Below are 23,474 nucleotides of genomic sequence, written 5' to 3' on the forward strand. Positions count from 1 at the left end.
GGCTCCGGTTCCTGCCTGGCTCAGCCCGCCCAGCGTTCAGGATTGCTCTGCGCGGGAGGGCGCGAAGGGGCGGGCACCTCCAACTTCGCCCCACCCCGCCCAGGTGCCGGGAAGGAGGGCTCCCTTTTCCGAGGGAGCGCAGCGCTGCCGCCCCGCAGACGGGCTCTGTCTGGCTTCTGCTCCCAGAGCTCCTCGCCCGCCCCGTCCATGGCCGCGTCGCCGCTGCTCCTGGGGGCCCTGCTGGTGACCCTGCTGTGGGTGCCCTCCTCCGTGGCCGCCAACGCCAGCGCCGCCCCGACGGTGGAGGTGACTTTGGGGGTGCTGCTGCCGGAGCGCAACGTGCGCTACCCCTGGGCCTGGCCGCGCGTCCAACCCGCCCTGAGCCTGGCCGTGGAGACGCTGCAGCCCCAGCTGCGCCACCAAGGCCTCGCCCTCCGCACCGCCTTCGCCTCCACCGAGGACGCCAAGGGCGTCTGCGACCTCCAAGTGGCCCTCTCGCAGTTCATGAATCTGAGGAGGTCCCACGACCCCGACGTGCTGCTGGGGCCCTGCTGCCACCGGACGAGGTACCTAGTGGCGCCTTATGCCCAGCACTGGCAGCTGCCGCTCCTTCGAGCCGGCCTCTACGAGGACGAGGAGTGGCATAGCCCTAACAGCACCAACACGCTGGTGTACGGCGGCCCGACGGGGCCCAACCTCGGAGCCTTCCTGGCCCAGCTGCACCGGCGCTTCAACTGGACCTCCCGCGCCGTCGTGGTCGGCAATTCCTCCTGGTATCATTCGGAATTCTATTCCCCCTTATTGCGCGTGGACACCCCCAACTTCAATGCCCACGTTCACGACTACGAGGACGAGCCAAACGGGACTGTTCGATTCATCCAGGCGCACGGGCGAGGTGAGTCGTTGGGCTCCACAGCCTGGGCCCGCTGCACCAGCCCATCCGAGGTCGCTTCCCGCCTCAGCCCTGGGAGGAAGGCTTCCCCGTGCCCTTGGCCAGCCTAGATGCAGGTCCAGCAGAAGGGAGTGGCGCCCCGAGGCCCCCTTCCAGCCTTACCAAGGCCTGCCCCTACCACTAGGGTGCCAGCCTTCTGGAGGTACCAAATTGGCCACACACCGCCCCCCCCCCCCAGTGACATTATCAGTGCAGGGGGTGGGGCACCAGAAGTTAGCCTTGCTTAAGGTGCCAGACAGTCTACAGCCAGCCCTGGCCTTACCCCCTCTTTCTCCCCCGTCCAACAAGCTGGTGCATTTCCTCCTGCTGGCAGTGGCTGTAGGGGACCAGCTGTGCCTGATGTGGGAGCAAAAGAGGGGAAGGCAGATGCCTGGGATAGATTCCTCCCTTCTGACCCATAAACTGGGATGCTGCAGGGGAGGAATGGAAGGAAGCTGGGGGGGGGCAAGAGAGGGGGTCACATCAGTGGTTTTTTCTAGGGCTTCCATGATCTAAACAGATCTTACTGGAGCTCGATTGCTGTTGCTTGGGAGGGACTGAGTTAATGTCAGATCTTAGATTAGAACAAAGTAGGAGTCCAGTAGCATCTTTAAGACCAGGGGTCCTCAAACTACGGCCCGCGGGCCAGATGCGGCCCGCTGAGGTCGTTTATGCGGCCTGCCGGGTTATGGCAAAATCAGACCGGAAGTGACGTTCAACCTAAACTCGCGTTAGCAATGCACACTTCCGGCACTGGGCTGAGGCGGCAGAGTGTGAGGCGATACCGAGGTGAGGTGAGTTCCCAGGCTGGGGTGTGTGGTGTGGGGAAGGGAGAGAGATGCAGAAGACGGAGAACTGATGGCCCACGGCCTTGTACAGTAACGGCAGCCACCACAACAGTCCGGCCCTCCAACAGTCTGAGGGACAGTGAACTGGCCCCTTATTTAAAAAGTTTGAGGACCCCTGTTTAAGACCAACCAAGTTTTATTCAGAATGTGAGCTTTCATATGCCTGGATACTTCATCAAACAATGTGTTGGAATACAAGTTATTTACCTGAAAGAGGAAATGATGTATTGTAGCCTAAGCCAATTAGGAACCCAGTCTTCTAAGCCTGGGAAACATGTAAACAATGTATTGGTTAGAAAGCACACTAGGTGTGAAAAGCTTTGATGTTGTATGCAAGCTAAATTGGTCTTTTTCCTGTCTCGGTGTTCTCTGGGAACAAGAACTAGCAGACGAAGGGTAATAAACCATAACCGTGTAGAGATCAGATGTCGTTAGCCATGCTAGTAAGTGAAGTCGTATTTCTTTTTATCCCAAGTACCTTTTCCTGATGTTTTTATAGTAAACTTTATTTCTTTTGATAAATTTAAGCCTCATCTCCATATATTGCCACTCCACACCTCTGAATTTTACACGCATCTCCCAACACAATGGAATGGGGTACAGTGAACAGAGCTACATATAGCTGGTGAGCAGTGGTTTTTCTGGAAATGATTCTCGGGAAGCCCCTCCCCCTTTAGAAGAAGGCCCAGGCTGCCCCGTCCCCATGTGAAGAGAGCAGAAGAGGGGAGCCCACCAGCTCCTGCCCTCCCCACCAATACCAAGAATACCAAGTAGTACAAAGTTAGAATCCAATGGCAAACCAGTAAAATTAACAAATTGAAAGGACATTTGGTCTGGATAGCATTTGCGTAGGACACCAATAAAACAGCAGCATGTCAGAATGGGAGAATGATGGCGAGAGTGTCATAAGGCAATAAATGGAGTCTGTTAATTTTTATTTATTTATTTATAAGTTGTATCTATTTATAATTTGTATCCCGCCCTTCCCACAAGTGGCTCAGGGCAGCTCCCAACAATTGGTCAACATAAAATTAAACAATATTTAAATATATAAACAGTTAAAACCTTAAAAACCAGTAAACATTCCAAAATATATATATATAAAACAGGAGTCTAGCAAGCTACACTGAGTTTCTCATCTCAGCTAGATGTAGGCTAGCCGGAAGAGGGTCGTCTTACAGGCCCTGCGGAACTGAACAAGGTCCCGCAGGGCCCTCACCTCCTCCGGCAGCTGATTCCACCATGTAGGGGCCATAACAGAGAAAGCCCTATCTCTAGTGGATTTTAAACGGGCTTCTTTTGGCCCAGGGATAGTGAGAAGATTTTGAGTTCCCGACCTCAGTACTCTCTGGGGAACATGTGGGGAGAGACGTTCCTTCAGGTAGGCAGGTCCCAGGCCATATAGGGCTTTAAAGGTAATTCCTCATTTGCTTGCAAGTCTGGGTTAAACTGAGAACATGTCTTCCCCAGAGGTGTTCCTATCCACCTATTTTACTTTTGAAATGTAACATACGTTATAAACATCATTCTGGTTTGCCTTTAGGAACAAAGAATGCATTCAAACATAGATTCTATTTCAGGTCATGTAAGATCTCATTACATATACTAAACCCACCTGCAAAATGTGAATTTAGAAAGTCCCCAGAAATGCTCACCGGTCCAGACTGGGGCTTTCCAGACAAAGTTCACCAACAGAAGTCTATGTCTGTGTCCACTGTCTATGTCAGTTACTTCTCCTGTAGTGCATGCTGGAAAGTCTTTTGAAAAGGCAAGAGGTCCAGTCTGGGATTTCCTTTGCCAAGTTTGGTTTTCCCTTGAGGTGAGACTGGGGGTGGGGTTTAATAAAGGTTGATAAACCACAAGAATTATAAAGAACTTTTTGTAGAATCTCAGAGTTCGAAGGGGACACACAAGCCACCTAGTCCAACCCTTTGCTCAATGCAGGATCAGCAGGGGTGTCAAGCATGGAGCCCGGGGGCCAAATCAGGCCCCCGGAAGGCTCCTATCAGGCCCCCGAGCAACTGACTGTCATCTGCGTCCTTCTCCCTCTCTCTTGCTTCTTTCTGCATCACAGCTTGATTTGCTATGTTTGCTCAATCGTACAGGAGCTAAAGAGCAAAGCCTCTATTTTCTCCATTGGATGAGGCTCCTCCCTTGGGGAGGAACTGGGGGAGGGATAGCCTGCTTCAAAGGAGTGTCATAGGGCACTTCCTTCCCCCATGGACCAGGATGGGGAAGAGCCTCTGCCAATAGAAGGAAGAGAGGCTCAGTAGCTCTACTGTGGATCGGAGAGAGCCTGGATTGCACAGGAGAGATATAAAGAGAGCACTTTTAAGATCAACAAGTGCTCATGTTTTATTTAAAGGTTTTTTTTTTAATTCATTTGTCTGTCCTTTATGAAGTTTATATCTCAGCTACCTGGCATTACATTTTATGACACACACGGCCCAGCCCAGAAAAGTCTCATTTATCTCAGATCTGGCCCTCATAATAAATGAGTTTGACACCCCAGGCCTAGAGCATCCCTGACAAGTGTTTGATTCAGCTGCTACTTAAAGGCTGCCGGTGAGGGGGAGCTCACAGCCTCCCTGGGTAGCTGATTCCACTGCTGAACAACTCTTAATGTAAAAAGGCTTTCCTTAATATCCAGCTTGCACCTTCCTGCCCTTAAAGAGAAGAAAATAGGAAGAGTTTTCCTTTCTCTTTTAATTCCTGAATGTGGATTTCCAAATGGAATTGGTGGACAAGAAATTCAAGCCGGACTAGAAAAAGGTCTTCCTGAACAGTACATTTAAGATGCATCAATGAATATTCACCCCATGATTTAGCTTTGTGTTGAGGGAGCCAGTTTGGTGTAGTGGGTAAGTGTGCGGACACTTATCTGGGAGAACAGGATTTGATTCCCCACTCCTCCGCTTGCAGCTGCTGGAATGGCCTTGCGTCAGCCATAGCTCTCGCAGGAGTTGTCCTTGAAAGGGCAGCTGCTGTGAGAGCCCTCTCAGCTGCACCCACCTCACCGGGTGTCTGTTGTGGGGAAAGAAGATAAAGGAGATTGTAAGCTGCTCTGAGACTATGATTTAGAGAGAAGGGCGGGGTATAAATCTACAGTCTTCTTGGAATGGACATGATTTTTACTAATTAATCCACATGAGCTCATTGCCTGCCCATTACATTCCAGTGTTTTCTGTGTTATATCCAGGCCTTTTTTGTAGCAGGAGCTCCTTTGCACATTAGGCCACACACCTCTGGTGTAGCCAATCCTCCAAGAGCTTACAGGACTCTTAGTACAGGGCCTACTGTAAACTCTAAAAGGATTGGCTACATCAAGAGGGTGTGGCCTAATATGCAAAGGAGTTCCTGCTACAAATGAAGGCTGGGTGTGATATGACTTTGGGCTTGGATGTAGTCCAGGTAAAAATCTTTAGGAACCCAAAAGGGGCACCCATTTTTTTTACACCATGGCAGGCCATGAAATACTGGATTCATGTTTTTAATGGTTTTGTTCATGGCAAACTACGATGCACTAGTGATACTCGGTTGTTTCAGTAGCCCTGTTCATGTATTTTGGATAAATGCACATACAGCCCATTGTAAATGCATGCCTCCAGGGCTTTTTTTTTTTTGAGCAGGAATGCAGTTCCGGCTGGCTTGGTGTCAGGGGGTGTGGCTTGATATGCAAATGTGTTCCTGCTGGGCTTTTTCTACCAAAAAATAGCCCTGCATGCATCTATTTGTAAGGAAAATCCAATATGTTGGGGAGCAGTAATGGATAAATGTGAGGTTTATACCACACGTTCAGCCATGCATGCATTAACTGCAGCATGGAATTACTCAACACACCTACAAAGAGAGCCAGCTTGGGTATAGTGGTTAAGAGTGGGGATTTCAATCTGGGAGAACCAGGTTTGATTCCCCACTCCTCCAGATGAACCTGCTTGGTTAGCCACAGTTCTCTCAGGGCAGTCCTCTCAGAGCTTTCTCAGTCTCAGCTAACTCACAGGATGTCTATTGTGGGAAGAGGAAGGGAAGGAGATTGTAAGCTGCTTTGAGACTCCATGTGAAGGGCTGGGAATAAATCCAGTTTCCTCTTCCTCCTCCTTCTAAGGTACACTGTGTATTAGGATTGTGTGTCCACTGTAACTTGTGAACAGGACTTATGTAAAGATGCTATGGATTTATGAAGATCCGGCCCCCAAATGCATGTTTTTGTACCTTGGCACTGGCCAAAGAATTGGATACACATTTTCATTGTGCACTTTGTAGCCATCAGTGTGATCTGTACACTTTCTATGTATATTATTGGGTTTGATGTCCTGAAGAGCCATGAAGATTTCTGCCTTGAATCCATTTTCTTTTTTACGCCTTGGTGGTGCCATGGAGGGTTGAATCTTTGTCGTCTCAATTTCAGTCTATGGGCATTGAGATCTATAACTTTACAATGAATTTCAGTGGAGTCCACATAAAAGTTATACGAATCCATCCATCATGGCACCATGAATTGAAAGTAGGGTTGCCAGCCTCCACTTGGGGTCTGGAGATGTCCTTCTTTTACTACTGATCTCCAGCTGGCAGAGATCAGCTCTCCTGGAGAAAACGGCTTTGAAGGGTAGACTTTATGGCATTCCACCATGCTGAGGCCCCTCCCCTCTCCAAAACCCACCCTCTCCTAGATCTACTCCCAAAGTCTCCAGGTATTTTTCAACAAAGAAATTTGCTGGGTTCAAAGTGCAGTCTGGGAAAATGTTCTTGTTAATCGATGGGGGTGGGGAGGACACCGATGGGAACCTGCCTGCCAGGACTGGGGTGGGAAGACTGCTCTGTAACACCCATGTGACAATGAGCCAAAGAGCCAGATAAAGCAGAGCATCTTAAGTCAAGCCTTGCACTTCAGGCCTGGAAGAGGGGCACATTGCCCCTCACTGCCTGCCCTTTGTACCTTGCTTGTGTCTGACACGCACTTCTCTGGTCTGTCTGGTTTCTTCTTAGTGGTGTACATCTGTGGGTCCCTGAATATGTTGCAGAAGATTATGCACTTGGCGCAGGCTCAGAACATGACCAACGGTGACTACATCTTCTTCCACCTGGATATTTTTGGGGAAACCCTGAGAGATGAGGGGCACCATAAGGCAGCCAAGCCCTGGCAGAGCAAGAAGAGCCAAGATCCCAGAGTCCTCCAAGAGGCCTTCCAGGTAAGTCCAGGACTCTGCTGTTGGAAGGGAGGAAACAGGAGGAAAACTAGGGAGCTGAGGATGGGTGCTGGAATCACCCCAAAGAACACTGCCTTCCCTGGGTGTGTTGTAATGCAAGCTTAAAGGAGTGGTGGGATTTGGGGAGGGCCACAGTGTTGAGCCATGATCTTCAGATTTGAAGCAAAAATGAGTCCTGCTGTGATTCTGAAGAGGTGCAGCAGAGATCTTTCTCCTTACGACTGAGTTCCCACAGCCAGACTCTTTGCCACAACACACAGGGAAGGCAAGTTTGCTTTTGGGCTCCTCTGGACTGAGCCACAGCCTGTCTAGTGAAGGAGGGTGACCTGCAGGTGGGGCTCTTGGTGTGTGTGTGTGTGAGGGGGGAAGTCTGCCTTGACTGGGCCCATGGAAGGGGTGTTGAGAAAGGCTGCTTTCAGCAGGGAAAGAGATGGTTTGTCTTTGGTCTTCTATGCAGTCCCATATTTGGGATTGCATAGGCCCAGGCCCAGATGTGTGCCTGGATGGAAGAAGTCAAAAAACAACAGTTACAGGTAAGTGCAACCCTGTTTTTTACCTGGATAAAGCATAGCGGAGCCTCTAGCCTCAGTTCTGTGTGTAGAGACCAGAGTTTCTGGGTCGGAATCCCTTGGTCCAAAGAGAGGTGAGAGGGGGGCAGGGGAGGCTGGCACTCCAAGATGGAGAATCTTTTTCATCTTGAAGGAGACCAGCCCTGGCAGAACCCTGGCCTGGCTCACCTGCTGGTGTCTTCTGAGCTGCCCAGACTTGCCCTGGAAGTCCTGAAGGAGTCCCAGCCAGCTGGAGCTCCCTTGACTTTTTCCTCTAATTGCAGACGGTGCTTGTGGTCACTCCCCATGAGCCCCAGACCCCCGAATACCGGCGTTTCCAGAGCCAGCTGTTCCTGCGTGCCCAGAGAGACTTTGGTGTTGCAGTGAATGACTCTATGGTAAATCCACAACACCACTGTTTGCATACCTTCTTCTGTGCTCTGTTATTATGGGATGGAACTCAGGGCCCTTTGAGAAAAGTGACATGAATTATTTGTTGATTCTGTCTGAACTGAAGAAAAAAATATTTGTTTCTGACTGAGCAGTTATTTTTCTCACTTCACCTGCCACACTCAGCATACACTGCCCCTCTTGTTCTACCATCTTTGTGTGCTTCAAGACTTGCCTCTTGTCACCCAGGTATGGACTGGTCTTCCCTCCTTCATCTGTCACCCAACTGGAGGTTGTGGCCCAGGAGTCTCCTCCATGTTGTATTTGAAGGATGGTGAATCCAAGGCCTCATCCCTTCGGTGGGCTGCTGGATCCAACCTTGCCTGAGGCATGGTTGTCACCAGGCCAGCAGAGACGAAGAGACCCCTGGATTCCCAGCATCAGACCTCTGCCCCAGCCAAGAAGTAGCAGTTCGTCTGGAGCCATTCAGGAGCCTTCTAGCTCCCAGATGTTTGAGATAGACCATCATGGTACTTCTCATAGCTCCACTAGCAGACCTGTGTCTAGATTGTCCCTAGATTGTACCTTCAAGGATAATTCCAAACTGTTTCTTCACTCTCTCTGTCCCCCTGTGGCAGGGGACGCTGGTGGCCGGCTGCTTCCACGACGTGCTGCTGCTGTATCTCAGGGCCCTGAACGAGACGCTGCAGGAAGGCGAAACCAAGCGGAATACCAGCCGCATCCTGGAGAAGATGAGGGGCCTGGAAATCCAGGGTATTGGATGTTTGGCAGAGCAAAGAGAAGATTTACAGATTGCCAAGAAATTGGGGCTGGGGGTTGGGGGAGGCACTGAGTGGATGCCCTGGCTGAGACAGGTCAGGCCAGGAGGGAGAAGGAGGGGGTAGGGGTCGGGGAGGGGGGCTGGCTTTCGAGAGGAGCTGCCCTAGAGCCTGTCCAAGAGGCAAACTCAGCCATGGTTCGTGAGTGACAACTGATGCTGATGGCCACATAGAAAGGATATACATCTCCCTCCCTGCCTCCACCCCTCCAGGTGTCACTGGGATGGTGAGCCTCAATAGCAAGAAAGAACGAGAGATGGATTACAATTTGTGGGCCATGAGGGATGTGAGGAGCGGAGAATACCAGGTGTGTGTATGGGGTGGAGGAAGGTGTCAGCGCTGCTAGGTGGGAGAGGTTTCCCAAGTAGCCCACTGGGTCTCTGAAGGGGCTTGTGTGTACTGAATAGGCACTAAAGAGCCCTGAGTGGGAGGTGAAATGCTGGGGACTCCGGTCATTTCCATTTGATTGGGATCGTGGGAAGTTTCAATAGATGTGGAGGAAGGTGCATTTTGGATCTGTGATCTGAATCCCGCCCCTTCTTCCCACAGGTGGTGGCTCATTACATGGAATCAGAGAAGCGAATCAACTGGCTGGGACCCATCAATTGGAAGAAGGGGGGCCCTCCATTGGACAACCCACCCTGCGTCTTCCACATGGAAGACCCCTCCTGTGGTAAGAGTGGGTGTTTCCAGGGACTTTGTATCACTGGCCTGTACACATTGGCCATTGGTAAGCTCTTTCATCTCCTTTCTGCCACATTCAGTGGTGATCCATCTGCCAGGCAGGACAGCCCTAAGTCGGAATGTTCAGACGCCCGCCATCTTGCCTCATGTTCTGCTCTCTGGTTGGGAGCACAGAGCTGGTTCTCCACCAAGCAGTTTGGCTGTTCACAAGCCTTTGATGTTTTTTTCGCTGTGTTAAGTTGATGCATATTCCTACAGAAAAGCTGGCATTATTTCATCTGTGCATGTTCTCACACATCCGAATGGGAGTCCTGGTTTCCTCCTCTCACGTAGACCCGCCGTCACTGCTCACTGCATGGCAACCAATCCTAAAAACATGCAGAGAGCAAATTGATCAGTCGGACAGCAATGATTAAGTGTGTGTGTGTGTTTTAAATAAGCCCTACCATTTGGTGCTCATTTCGTTCTTTGTTATCATCGAGGGTTTTCACACATGCACATTTTTGCGCAGCCTTTTGGGATTTTAGTTCTCTCTCCATGTCGTGTAATCATTTGGAGGAGCCTCAGTTTCACCTGCTGCACAGATGCAAAAGCAGCTGGAAAGGGAGAAGGGAATGAAATTGAAGTCTGCAACTTGTTCTGTTGTCTCCATCCTCACCTATGAGTTGTTTTTTGGTGGTGTCTGAATGAGTGCTTTTCTCAGCTTAAGCCAGTTGGATACATTTGTCGTCAGAGCAAGACACTGGGGAAATCCAGATCTGCAAGTGAAGCATGGGAAATTTTCTCTGCTTTGAGACAGGCATTCATTATGCACCCTTCCACCCACACTCTGCGGCTTGAAATAATGCTTTCAGTCTGGTGGGGTGGTCACGTCTAAGTAGGGATGTTCTAACACCTGTTCGTCTTATGAGCTACTTATTTGTTTTTGTTTGTTTAACTTTTATCCCACCCAATGCCACAAGTGGAATCAGGGCAGCTCACAACACAATAAAACCAATAAAATCCAACAATTAAAGAGCTGAAACATTTAAAATAAGATGACACTAAAATAATAGTAGCCCAAATCTCCTTCAACACTTGCTGATCGGAGTAGGGAACTGATTTGTTGCCTATCAGTACAGCCATTCCAGAGACTCTCAGGTAAGTTTCTGCATATTCTAACAGTATAATGCAATCACTTTATTTCACACATCCCAATGGGAGTCCTATTTCCCGCTGCTATGCCTGTTATCTCTGCTCACTACTCAGCAGCCAGTCATCATAATAAGCATTGAACAAATTATCAAAGATTTCAGGTTTTCACGGCTGGTAACATCATTAGGGTTTGTAGAATCTTTTGGGATCAAGTGCCGTGTTCTACTGGAGAAAGTTTTCCTTCCAGACGTTTCATTCTCAGCTGCGGAGAACATCCTCAGTGGCGTTGCAGCCGGAGCAGGCGCTCAGACCTTCTTGGCTGCTGTGCGTTGAGTGGGGCCAGGGCTGCTGGAGAGCTGCTATTTGTAGGCTGGAGGGGGTGTGATGAAAGGGCAATTGGTTTGTGGATGTGCCCATTGTTTGGTGGGGCTTCCTGGAAGGGTAGTGATAAGGAAACTGGCTGTTGAATGTGACCATTGTTCTGTGTTAATTGCTGGGAAGGTTGGAAGGGATTTGAAGATAAGGGAGATGGTTGTTGACTGTGCTGATTGTTCTGTGGAATTTGCTGGTTGTTCTGAGACTTTCTGCAATTTATAGTCTGTAGGGTGTTTTGCAGAGCTGGGTACCAAGATTGGTGGATGAAAATGCCTTCTTCCTTTCTGTTAAAATTGTGCTGGTGTTTGTAAATCTCAATAGCTTCTCTGTTCAGGCGGGTATGATAATGTGAGACCAACAGGAACTACACCACCTCAAACTCCAACAGGAACTACACCACCTCAAACAGTCACTGCAGGCCAATGGATACTCCCAACAAGAAATTAGATGAGCCCTCCATCCCAGGAGACCATCCACACCAAATCCCGAGCCACACACAAATGTGGGTACAGCCTTCCTGCCCTACATGAAATCTGTCACCGACCACATTGGCAAAATTCTGAAACGCCATAATGTTGACACAGTCTTCAAGCCCACACAACAGATCCGCCACATGCTGCGCTCGGCCAAAGATATGAGAGATCCACTTTCAACCCCTGGAGTCTACAAAATACCCTGCTCCTGTGGTGCAGTCTACATTGGCACTACCCAACGCAGTGTCAACACCCGTCTCACCGAACACAAGAGACACGGTCACTTGTTTCAGCCAGAAAAATCAGCTGTAGCTGAACATGCACTTCAAGAAGGAGACCACGTCATCCACTTTGAAAGAACTGAAGTCCTTTCTACGGTCTCACATTATCATACCCACCTGAACAGAGAAGCTATTGAGATTTACAAACACCAGCACAATTTTAACAGAAAGGAAGAAGGCATTTTCATCCACCAATCTTGGTACCCAGCTCTGCAAAACACCCTACAGACTATAAATTGCAGAAAGTCTCAGAACAACCAGCAAATTCCACAGAACAATCAGCACAGTCAACAACCATCTTCCTTATCTTCAAACCCCTTCCAACCTTCCCAGCAATTAACACAGAACAATGGTCACATTCAACATTCACTACCCTTCCAGGAAGCCCCACCAAACAATGGGCACATCCACAAACCAATTGCCCTTTCATCACACCCCCTCCAGCCTACAAATAGCAGCTCTCCAGCAGCCCTGGCCCCACTCAATGCACAGCAGCCAAGAAGGTCTGAGTGCCTGCTCCGGCTGCAACACCTCTAAGGATGTTCTCCGCAGCTGAGAATGAAACGTCTGGAAGGAAAACTTTCTCCAGTAGAACACGGCACTTGATCCCGAAAGATTCTACAAACCCTATTGAACAAATTAATTGGCTAAATAGTGATTTTAAATGTGTGCTTTTGAAAAGGTCTGGTGTTCATTTCATTTCATGTTATCATGAAGTAATTTGCACACACATTTCCCCACTCAACTTTAGGGGAGTTGTCATCCTCCCTCCATGTCATTGACTTATCTGGAGGAGCCTCAGACAGATTTCGCACTAGGGCTTGTTTCGGGTGGAGAGCCCATTTGCCCCCCGGTGCTTCTCTCCGTTTTTGCACAAGCTGCCACAGAGCTGCGAGTTCGTGTGCCGCTTTCCCACAGCAAGCAGAAACCACTTGCAAGGGGATCTTGCTTGCTGTGGGAAAGCGGCACGCCAGCTTGCAGATCCACATGTCAGAACTTGTTCAAAAATGGAGAGAAGTGCTGGGAGCAAAAGGGCTCTTCACCCGGAACAAGCCTAATGCAAAATTGGTCTCAGTTTCTACCTTTTGCGCTGAAACGTGACTCAAAAGGGAGAAGGAAATGAAACTCAAGCACCACAACAAGTTTGCAGCTGCGAAGCTGTTCAGCCACCGCTCAAGGTGCATGGCAACGATGAGAAGAGCTCTGAAGCTCAGTTCAGGAGCGATCATGGCTGTGGAATGTAGTTTCTTCATTTGAGACGTGTTCATTTCAAAATCCATGGCATCCCTCACTCAATCTGGCCCTCCCCACTTGGGGATGTTTGGGTTGGCTCCTAGTGGTTTGCAATTGAAAGCTGAGATGGAGTGGAGAAGCTTCCAGGGTGGTTGGGGAGGGGGAGATCAGAAGGTTAGCGTGGGGGATTTGCACAGAGTTGGCTCCTCCCCTCATACGCACATAGAAAGAGAAACTTCTCCCAGCACCAAAGAGTAGAGAAAACTGTCTGGGGGCCAAGACAGAACCGGGGTGCATAGTGCACGGAGCTCAAATTGGCACAGGCTGCGGCTTCTTGTGGAACCAAGTTGTGTGGGTGCCTCCATGGGTGAGCCATGCGTGTACAGGAGGAATGACCCCATGAGCACCACCCCAGATCACCTGTGGGGTTCATGTTCCCATCGGCTTCTTCATCCAAGCATCATCTTGAGGCCAGCTGAATTGATGAGCTCCTGCCTGACTCCAGATGTGAGACGTCCCATTGCATGGTTCATCACAGCCAGCATTACCCACCCAGAATGGACGCTGCCCCCCTGGCAGCTTACAGGTGAGGAAGGGGTTGATGCAGGGGAGCTTGGGATGCCCCCTCCACCCTTGTGACTGCACTTGGGGGATAGGATTAGCAAGGCGGCTGGTTGGGGTCAGTGGGTGTAGGGACTGATTTCTCTGGGTGGATGCTGGGGGAACTGGATGTCATTATAGGACCCTTCTTCCCTTGGGGATCACTCCTTTCATTCAGGGACAATGTGCTGCATGGCCATGACTCTCCCCTCCCCCTTCAGCCAGGCATTTGGAAGAAGGAGAACTTCAGAGGAGACCGGAGTTCCTGCTACTAACTCATCCCTGACATGGTTGAGGTGAGGGATTGTGAGGAGGGACCAGGGAGAGGTGAGTGTGTAGAGCTGGAGGGCACTGTGAGGTAAAAGAGGGAGGGGTAGTGTTGCCTGAATTGCCCAAAACTAGGCTTGGGGAATTAGAGGGTGGGCAATTAGGCTTTAGCGAGATCAGGATCTGTGTATACGGAAGGTGTCACCTTTGAAAGTCACCCAATAATGAGGAGATATTTGTCTAATAATCAAGGGGTTTTATTACGAAATAAGTGCAAGCATACAAGGATACAAAATCATAAAACACTCATACAGGCCTAAGAAAACAGCAGGAAATTGTACAGGGGCAAACACAGGGCTGGACAAATGGTAATAATTACCTATCGTAGTCTTTGAGGAAGGCTCCAATGGCAACGAATGAGGGAGGTGGGTGAGGGGGCCCTCAACTGATCAGGTATCGGGGGAGTATCTAAACAGCAGGGTAGGGGTACTATCAGATGCACACGTGGGGTGTAGGGTCAGAGGTTATGACACGGGGTCAGATGGGACATGATGCAGCATCGCATGGTGTGTTACCTCAGGAAAAGGGGAGGCTCCAGAGTGACAGTTTGGGCAAGGCATGGGTGGAGAGGATTAAAACACGTTATACAAACTTATCTAAAAATGACAATAGAGAGCCAAATTGATACCTAAGGTGACACCAGATTTACACAGTGACTCTGGCTCTGGGTAAAGCCGATCTTCCTTTAACACAGTAGGCTTTAACATAGAACAATACCCATTTGATAAAATTGTCCTCAAGAAAAGCTAATCTCTAAATTATATGAATATCTACTACAGATGAAGACGCAAGATGAAGATGTAAAAGACTGTATGGTCCAATGGGCGAAAAGCTTGGGTCGTAACTTTACATTAAAAGAACGGGAGAGATTGTGGAAGTTCAATATTAAATTAACTAGGTCAGTAACCTTTAAAGAAAACTTGTATAAAATGTTTTATAGATGGTACTTGACTCCACAGAAATTGTGTAAGATTTATACTAATATGTCTAACAAAGGTTGGAAATGTGCTAAACAGGTTGGTTCTTTTTATCATATGTGGTGGACATGTGAGATGGTGAAGGACTACTGGAAAATGGCTCACGAACTACTAAAGAAGATTATGAAGACACAGATTCAATTCAACCCAGAACTATTTTTTATTGAATACATTTCCTGAGGACTATTCTAAAGAAATGAGACATTTGTTGGCACATTGCAATACAGCAGCCAGGATTCTCTTGGTGCAGAGATGGAAATCTCAGGAGATCCCCATGAGAATGGACTTGGTGGGAAAAATTCTGGGAAAAAGCAGAGCTGGACTTTTTATCCCAGGTGTTGGCTGGGAAATCTAAGGAAGAAGCAAGAAAATATTGGATGAAATTTTATGCCTGGCTAGATGCTCAAAACTCTTAAGATTCTCTGGTGTGAACTTATATCTCCCTTTTCCTGTATTCTGTATTACAAGATTGCCTTTATTGGAAATGTTAATTTTAATAGATATTTTAACAAAAAGATTTATAATATAAAATATCAAGATGTTGATGATGTATAGTTTAGAGACAACAATATGTAACAACTTATGTATTTTAAGAAAGTATTGCAGATGTATTCTTTGAAAGTATTTTTATGCAGATTAAGACTGATGTGTAATCTTTATTTCTTATCCCTTCCTACTCCCTATTCCGAATTCCTTGAAACTAATAAAACTTTTAAAACATGAGATATGTGGAAAGCTGTAACCACTTTAGGCAAAAAGACAATGAACAGAGCTCCAGGGTGGAGTGAGAAAAGCATTATGCTGCCCAGATAACATTCTCCCTACAAAGACAGCTCCAATAAATAGTGCTTGGGGCATCCTCAGGGGGAGATTACCTGTTGGGTCTTTGGCCCGGGACATCCGTCAACTCGCCCTTTGGGGAGGGACGGTAGCTCAGTGGTAGAGCATCTGCTTGGTAAGCAGAAGGTCCCAGGTTCAATCCCTGGCATCTCCAAAAAAGGGTCCAGGCAAGTAGGAGTGAAAAACCTCAGCTTGAGACCCTGGAGAGCAGCTGCCAGTCTGAGAAGACAATACTGACTTTGATGGACCAAGGGTCTGATTCAGTAGAAGGCAGCTTCATATGTTCATGTTCATATATGTTCATATGTTCATGTTCATATGCATATGACAAGTTGGGATGAAGCACAACATTATCCCTATGAAAGATGAGGTAAAGAGGATTGGCTCAGAAGGCACAGAGATCACTGACCCTCTTGACTGAAGTGATCACCACTAAAGAGAGTGCCTTGAAAGTAAGAAGACAGAGGTCAGCTGTTGTCATAGGTTCAAATGGTTGCCCCTGAGTTTCTGCAGAACCAGGGACAGGCTCTGCTTAGGGACAACATTCTTCCAAGGGGGTGAGGTGAGCATGGAACTGCAACATGCCCTTGAGGTCGCTTGGCGAGAATGATTTGGTCGCTTGGCAGGAAAACAGGGTGCTGCCATCCACAAGACCATGGTTAGCTGAGATGGCAGCTAGATGAACCTTTAGGGATGACAGTCCCAGTCCTGATTCCTGCAAGGAAACTAAGTACCTCCGATTCTAGAGATGTGTTGATGGGCTTTTTCCAGGTCTGCACCATTGGTTTAGACCTCAGAGGGCTTGGATGAAGAGACCTGGAAAACTTTAACAGGAAAGTGTACGTCTTCCCACTTGATACAGTCTGCAAAAAAAAAAAATCTCAACAGTTTCGAAGCACAGTCTATTAACAGACTGCATTCCATTAATCACTAATTGTGGGCTGCATGTTAGGCGCTTCACTAACCCTTAAAGGGACCTCATCTATTAGACACACCCTCAATGTACCCCTGCAGAGCAGAAATATGAATATTAAATAAAACAAGATAATTCTAATCTTTGATTCAGTCCAAATTTAGTGTGTGCTCATAGCCTGTAGGTCCAACATGCTTCCTGTTGTACTAATAGCTGTTTCCCGTAAGTTAAATTTAAAAGGTTGGACTTCATGCTTGAAAACCTCATATCAGCAGTCACATTTTTCCAGAATCCTAGCATGCAACCCAGGTGTTAGTGATTAATGTTTCAGGGCTTTTTTTGTAGCAGGAACTCCTTTGCATATTAGGCTACACCTCCCTGATATAGCCAATCCTCCAAGAACTTACAGGGCCTACTGTAAGCTCTTGGATGATTGGCTACATCGGAGGATGTAGCCTAATATGCAAAGGAGTTTCTGTTACAAAAAAAGCCCTGAATGTTTCTGTTAAAGTCCGGAATTGGCTGGGATGAAATTGAATTAGCACTGGGTGAGACTATGAAATGTTAGTATGTTCAGACATCTCCTTCGTTGGTCTGTATACTAAGTTTTGTTTTAATTTTATTCCTAATTTGAGAACATTGTTCAGATGTGATCTTGAAGGTGACATACTCTGACAAAGAATTGCTGCAAATGAGAGCAGACCCAGGCTTCTCTTCAGTGGGGTTCACTGGCACACAGCTGAGTTTCCTGAAAAGCTGGACTGAAAAGGGGTTCACTGGAATGCAGTTGAATTCTCTGAAAAGCTGAATTGATTGAACTTATTGTCACATTATTTGAAGTTGAGGTCCTTGGAAATGATTGTTCACAGTTTCACTTTGTCAGTTGGAGACACGGTTGAATTGTTTACATCCCGTTCCTGCAATGTGGATGTCTACATTGTGGTATTGTTGTCAATAGTGTACATATTGTAACAAATATTGTTGATGTATAATTTGAAGCATTGTTTGTGACAACTCTATAATTGAAGTTTTCAAAAATACACAGCACACTTTTACATAATTTACTGATCATTTCTTTGATAAGTGAAAGGGGTAACCACAAGTTACACAGTATTTTCTTCTTTTATAATTCCAGTCATATAATGTGTTCCCTTTTTGTTCTTTATATTGATCCCATGACTATGTTTGTTTGCTTTTGTAAAAGGCCCTAAAATATAAATATACTGTTGTAATGAACTATGTCAAGCAAGTTCTCTGTATTCCCCAGCTTTTATTTTTAAAGCGTCTCTCCTTCCTTCCTTCCTTCCTTCCTTCCTTCCTTCCTTCCTTCCTTCCTTCCTTCCTTCCTTCCTTCCTTCCTTCCTTCCTTCCTTCCTTCGATTTATATCCTATCCTCCTCACCAAGGCAGACTCAGGGAGGCTCACACTGGCCAACTGGCAATATAAAACATCCAGTAATAACAGTAAAACATATCATATAGAAACAATAAAACATAAAAGATGTTACATTAAGTGCTATCTTACACATATGGGAATAAATAACTAGGCAGTATTCAGGGCTAGAGACATTTTTTAAAAAAATGCTGGGAATTTAGACCACATGACTGGCCTACCATTACATATTGATACATCAATATTTTAGTGCCTTAAAAATGAAAAAAAAAAATGAAACCACTCATCTTCAGGGAGGTGGGGAAGTACAGGAGGGGTTTGATGAGGACAAAGGCCGATCAACGTAACGTTGGCTGGAGGTGGGTGGGAACAAGTGGGAGAAAGCAAAGAAATAGAAACATTACATACTAGAGAAAAGGTGACTCAAAATGGGCTTCCAGGTAGAAGTGGAGTAAAAGTGGTCTCAAAAGAACGGGGGGGAAAATTGGTGGGGAGGGAGAATGAAAAGGAGCTAAAACTAAAGGCACAAAAATATGTGTGGAGATAAGGGGACAAACCAAAGCAGAATGGGGCCAGCAAAAAAACAAAAAAAATGTGGAAAAGTCCACTGTAGGGCAAATAAAAATCTGTAAATAAAGGCTGGTTTTCTCTGCATGGAGACAGGGATTCTGTCTACCACTCCATCCTTCCCATTTCACAGTGAAGTATTCAGATACTCTCCAATTTGAGTGGTCAGGGACCAACATATTCTCAGGACCATCTCCTGAGTCTGTTATGTCCCCGGGAGAGCATTGCACTCCTCAGACAGCAACTTACTGGTGGTCCTCGGCTCTAAAGACCAGGTCTCTTTAAATGACTTCACCAAGCCAATCAGCAGCTTAGAGAACACATTTAAAGTTAAAGTTGCTTTCTTTCCACCTTTCCCTCCCTCCTCTCATCTATTTGCCTTCCTGCCTTCTGGCTCTCAACCATTTGACATTCATGTCTTGTGGCTCTCAAACACCTGATGTTTATTCTATGTGACTCTTACATTAAGCAAGTCTGATCACCCCTGCTCTATGGTATACCATAACACAACCATGCCAGGCTATAAAACCCTAGCTCATGCCATAAGCTCACACTGATGCTAAACACTGCAAGGTAGAATATGACAGGAAAAGGTGGCAAAAATGCACTGCAAACAAAAGGAATGCTGAGCTTCAGCATCTGTGTGCCCATCATCATGCCCTCTGGGCCCCCCTCCCAATTATTCTTCCTTATTTCCATTATGAGCCTCTTTGAAAGGCTTTGAGTCACCACAGACGCAGGGAAACACACACACACGCAGATGTGCAACGTGCAAATTTAGGATTGAAGGTGAGAGTTTTGAAAATCAGGTTCAGGGAACATGTGTAAGTTGTTCTAGCTTCTCCACGTGTTCAACTAAAAACACTGTCTACCTTTCAGTCTTTCCTTGTGGGCACCAATATAAGCGAGTATATCGACTAGGTCAATTAGGACCTGAGGAGAGAGGGAAGGAGAACATCCAAAGAGAAACACCAAATGGTTTAATAGCTAAACTTAAAAAGCAACACCAGAGAGTGCCTTTAACGACAGAAGCCTGAGGGGTTTCTGACTCACATTCACCACTTTCCTCCACACAGACAGCCATACTTAATTCCCTCTCTGGCAGAGGTGTGGGAGACAGATACAGAACCAGCATCCTCAGAGGCTCAGCTCAGCTACAGTGTTCAAGGTCAGTATCAGGAAATTCCTCTTCTCCCAGCAGGTGCCAAAGACCCACAGCCAGGAAGCAGCAGCAGCCTAGCATGTCACCAGAACAAACTGGGGAAACAAGATGGCTGCTGGGAGAAGGGAAACAAGGTCTAGTATTCAAAAGTACATTAAAGATATGTACGTTAATCTGCATTCTTGATCACCCTGCTGAGTAAATATATCAATCAGCAGCACTGCAGAGGTCCACAGGTTTTACTGATAAAAACATTTTATCTTCTAGGCAGTATGAACAGGATGAAACTAAATGAATGATAAATGAAGACATGATAAGATGTTCCTTGCCTTTTATCATTGATCAAGCCTTTAGTTTGGCCATGCTTTTAGAGTGTGTTTGTCACAGAGCCTCAATTAACCATCTAAACCTCATGGCCCCTGTGAACTGGTCTCTCTCTCTCCAGAACCCTTCCAGAAAAGTAGACTGAGGTGTTCAGGGATAGTTCCAAAAACCTCTTGAAAGCTCTTCCTAAGCATTTCTCTATCATTGGCCGCAGGACATCTGGCACCCCTTCCTTCTCCTGTGTCTTGACTATTTCTGTCCCTGTCTCTAGACCTTCTCCCCTACTGTGTGGAATGAGGTGTCTTGACATTCAACAAAGCAATGGAAGGATTAGTAAAGCTCAAGGGCTCTTTTCCAAGATTCACTTGGGGTGACCTGGGTGAAGGGAAGCAACGCCCAGTATTCAAAAGTACGTTAGTGTATGTTAATCTGTGTTTTTGATCTCCCTGTTGGGCAAAGATAGCAATCAGCAGTGCTGCAGAGGTCCACACCTCTTACTGGTAAAAACAGTTTATCTTCTAGAAAGCATGAACAGCAGACTACAAAACAGGATGAAAGTAAATGAATGATAAGTGAAGACATGATAACACGTTCCTTGCCTTTTATCATTGATCAAGCCGTTTGTTCGGCCATGGTTTTAGAGATCGTTAGTCACAGAGCCTCAACTAACTATCTAAACCCCCTGGCCCCTGTGAATTGGCCTCCCCAGAACCCTTCCAGAAAAGTAGACTGGGGTGTTCAGTGATGCCTCCCAAAACATCTTGAGAGCTTCTGCCCAAGAATTTTCTATCAGTGGTCACAAGACATCTCCTGGCACCCCTTCCTCCCCTGAGTCTTTCTGTCCCTATTTTTAGACCTTCTCCCTTACTGCCTGGAATGAGCGTTCTTGATATTCACCCAAGCAGTAGAAGAATCAGATGTGCTCAAGAGCCAGTTTGGTGTAGTGGTTAAGTGTGCAGACTCTTATCTGGGAGAACCGGGTTTGATTCCCCACTCCTCCACTTGCACCTGCTGGAATGGCCTTGGGTCAGCCATAGCTCTGGCAGAGGTTGTCCTTGAAAGGGCAGCTGCTGTGAGAGCCCTCTCCAACCCCACCCACCTCACAGGGTGTCTGTTGTGGGGAGGAAGATAAAGGAGATTGTGAGCCGCTCTGAGACTTTTCGGAGTGGAGGGCGGGATATAAATCCAATATCCTCATCATCATCATCATCATCCTCATCATCATCATCATCATCATCTTCATCTCTACTCCAAGATTCCCTCAGGGCAACCTGGGCTGAAATGCCTAAATTACCCATGAAGCTTGAGCCAGTCACTCTCAACCTAACCTACTTTACAGGTTTGTTGTGAGGAGAAAATAGGGTATCCCCCCATAAGCCCCCTGGGGAAAGGCAGAGCACAAAGGGGAGATACAAACTGCAGAATTAGGACACAGGTCAAGAAATGGAGGGCTGACCCAGGCATGGTGCTCTCTGCCACTGGATGTTGTCCACATCCTTCCCCAAAAACATCCATTTAAGTGTATGCTATCATTGAGATTTTTGTGCATGCATGAGTTTGATTCTATAACTAAGGGAGTTGTAGAATCATCTGCATATGATTTATAGCTCCAAAAAGTATTTGAGTGGAGAGGTTTCCTGTCCCAGAAGAGGGGGACAGAACGCTATGACCCTCTCCAGAGGAAATGTCTCAGTTACATCCTAGGGACCGGCAGCTGCGATCAAACCTCTGGGGTGCAGTGGAGAAATTGGCCATCAGGGGTGGGAATCAGAACTCTCCTCTCTCCTACATAAAATGTCTCTGTTGCATCCCATGGGCTATCACAAGCAAGCTCCAGAGCTGTCCAGAGATGGACAGCAAGCTCCAGAGGGGTGTCAAGCATATGGCCCGCAACTGACCTATTGAGGTCTCTAACCCATCCCACAGGTAGAGCGCATGCCCCTCCCACTTCCCCTACTCCCTCATTAAAATTTCCTGTCGACTATTGTTGGAATCAGCAGTTCCATGCCCGGCGATTGTGGTCCTTATAATTGTGGTCCTCAGCTTGATTCCCTGGAGAGCCGCTGCCAGTCTGAGAAGACAATACTGACTTTGATGGACCAAAGGTCTGATTCAGTATAAGGCAGCTTCATATGTCCATATGTATCTGCTGCAGCTGAACACAGCCACCAGACTCGTCCTCCGGACCCCCAACTTTCCCCCACTGAAAACTGGATTGTTCACCATCACCTTGATTGCCTACTGATTTAATGTCCTCGACCTGTCCTTGCCAGCTGGGTGGATGGAGGCAATGAAAAGCCTCTCACCGAGGAAGTCAAGGGAGCTGCGTTCTGTCAACTTTGAAAAATCAACTTTGAAAAATCCCAAGGTTGGGTGTGTCTGAATCCCAAGCGGATGTATAGCCACAATTTGGCCACCCCTGTTATAGGTCCTACCACTGACTAGCTAAGTATCAGAATGTATAAGCAAACAAGTAATTAACTCATGACTCCAGGAAGTGAAGCTGCCAAAAACCCAACAGTAACCCACCTGGGGATCGGCGTTGGCAACCGAAAGACTTCAAGAGCGTCAGTGTGGTCAACGGCTTTCCGTGACCCTTTCCAGTGGCTCTGCTCGTTTCTGGGCTATCCTTTGCAACTGGAAACCAAACACGGCCCCTGCGTTTAGTTTACAAAAGCTAGAAGAGGCACAACTGTCTGATGCTGCAGCCTCACATAGAATCATAGAGTCGGAAGGGACCTCCAGGGCCATCGAGTCCAACCCCCTGCACAATGCAGGAAACTCACAAACACCTCCCCCTAAATTCACAGGATCTTCATTGCTGTCAGATGGCCATCTAGCCTCTGTTGAAAAACCGCCAAGGAAGGAGAGTCTACCACCTCCCGAGGAAGCCTTTCCACTGAGGAACTGCTCTGACGTTCAGGAAGTTCTTCCTAATGTTGATCCGGAAACTCTTTTGATTTAATTTCAACCCACTGGTTCTGGTCCAACCTTCTGAGGCCACAGGAACAATTCCACCACATCTTCTATATGGCAGCCCTTGAAGATGGTGATCAAACAAAAGGCCTTTTTAAATTTTTGTTTATTTTTGCCATTGTAATTTGGGAAGCAATTTGATAAGTTAGAACAGTGTTCCCCAAAGTGGCAACATTGCCCCCTGGGGGGTAAATGATCCAGGGGGACAGTAATAGCCTTGGGTGCAATTGGGGGATAGTGAATAAAAATAAGGGGGTGATGGAAGCATAAATAGAGAAGAGAAGAGAAGAGGAGAGGAGAGGAGAGGAGAGGAGAGGGAAGGGGAGGGGAGGGGAGGGGAGGAGAAGAGAGGAGAGGAGAGGAGAGGAGAGGAGAGGAGAGGAGAGGAGAGGAGAGGAGAGGAGAGGAGAGGAAAGGAGAGGAGAGGAGAGGAGAGGAGGGAGGTGTCAAAAC

At 47.4% G+C, this 23,474-nt stretch overlaps 1 protein-coding gene across 1 annotated transcript; it reads left to right on the top strand.

The window, feature by feature from the left end:
- Positions 1–207: 207 nt before the first annotated feature.
- On the top strand, positions 208–19,596 carry LOC132570039 (atrial natriuretic peptide receptor 2-like). The gene is made up of 7 exons (XM_060236480.1): positions 208–895; positions 6,766–6,968; positions 7,819–7,932; positions 8,563–8,698; positions 8,976–9,070; positions 9,313–9,436; positions 19,439–19,596. The coding sequence occupies exons 1-7, from the start codon at positions 208–210 to the stop codon at positions 19,594–19,596; spliced, it is 1,518 nt and encodes a 505-aa protein (XP_060092463.1).
- The last annotated feature ends 3,878 nt before the right edge of the window (positions 19,597–23,474 follow it).

The sequence above is a fragment of the Heteronotia binoei genome, chromosome 4, assembly GCF_032191835.1.
Source record: "Heteronotia binoei isolate CCM8104 ecotype False Entrance Well chromosome 4, APGP_CSIRO_Hbin_v1, whole genome shotgun sequence".
In the NCBI taxonomy this organism is placed as follows: Eukaryota; Metazoa; Chordata; class Lepidosauria; order Squamata; family Gekkonidae; genus Heteronotia; species Heteronotia binoei.

Excerpts from the sequence above, each read along its gene's own strand:
- LOC132570039 (XM_060236480.1), top strand. The coding sequence starts at position 208 with ATGGCCGCGTCGCCGCTGCTCCTGGGGGCCCTGCTGGTGACCCTGCTG. Across the intron at positions 7,933-8,562 it reads TTGCAGTGAATGACTCTATG|GGGACGCTGGTGGCCGGCTG; the intron begins GTAAATCCACAA and ends CCCCTGTGGCAG. Across the intron at positions 9,071-9,312 it reads TGAGGAGCGGAGAATACCAG|GTGGTGGCTCATTACATGGA; the intron begins GTGTGTGTATGG and ends TTCTTCCCACAG.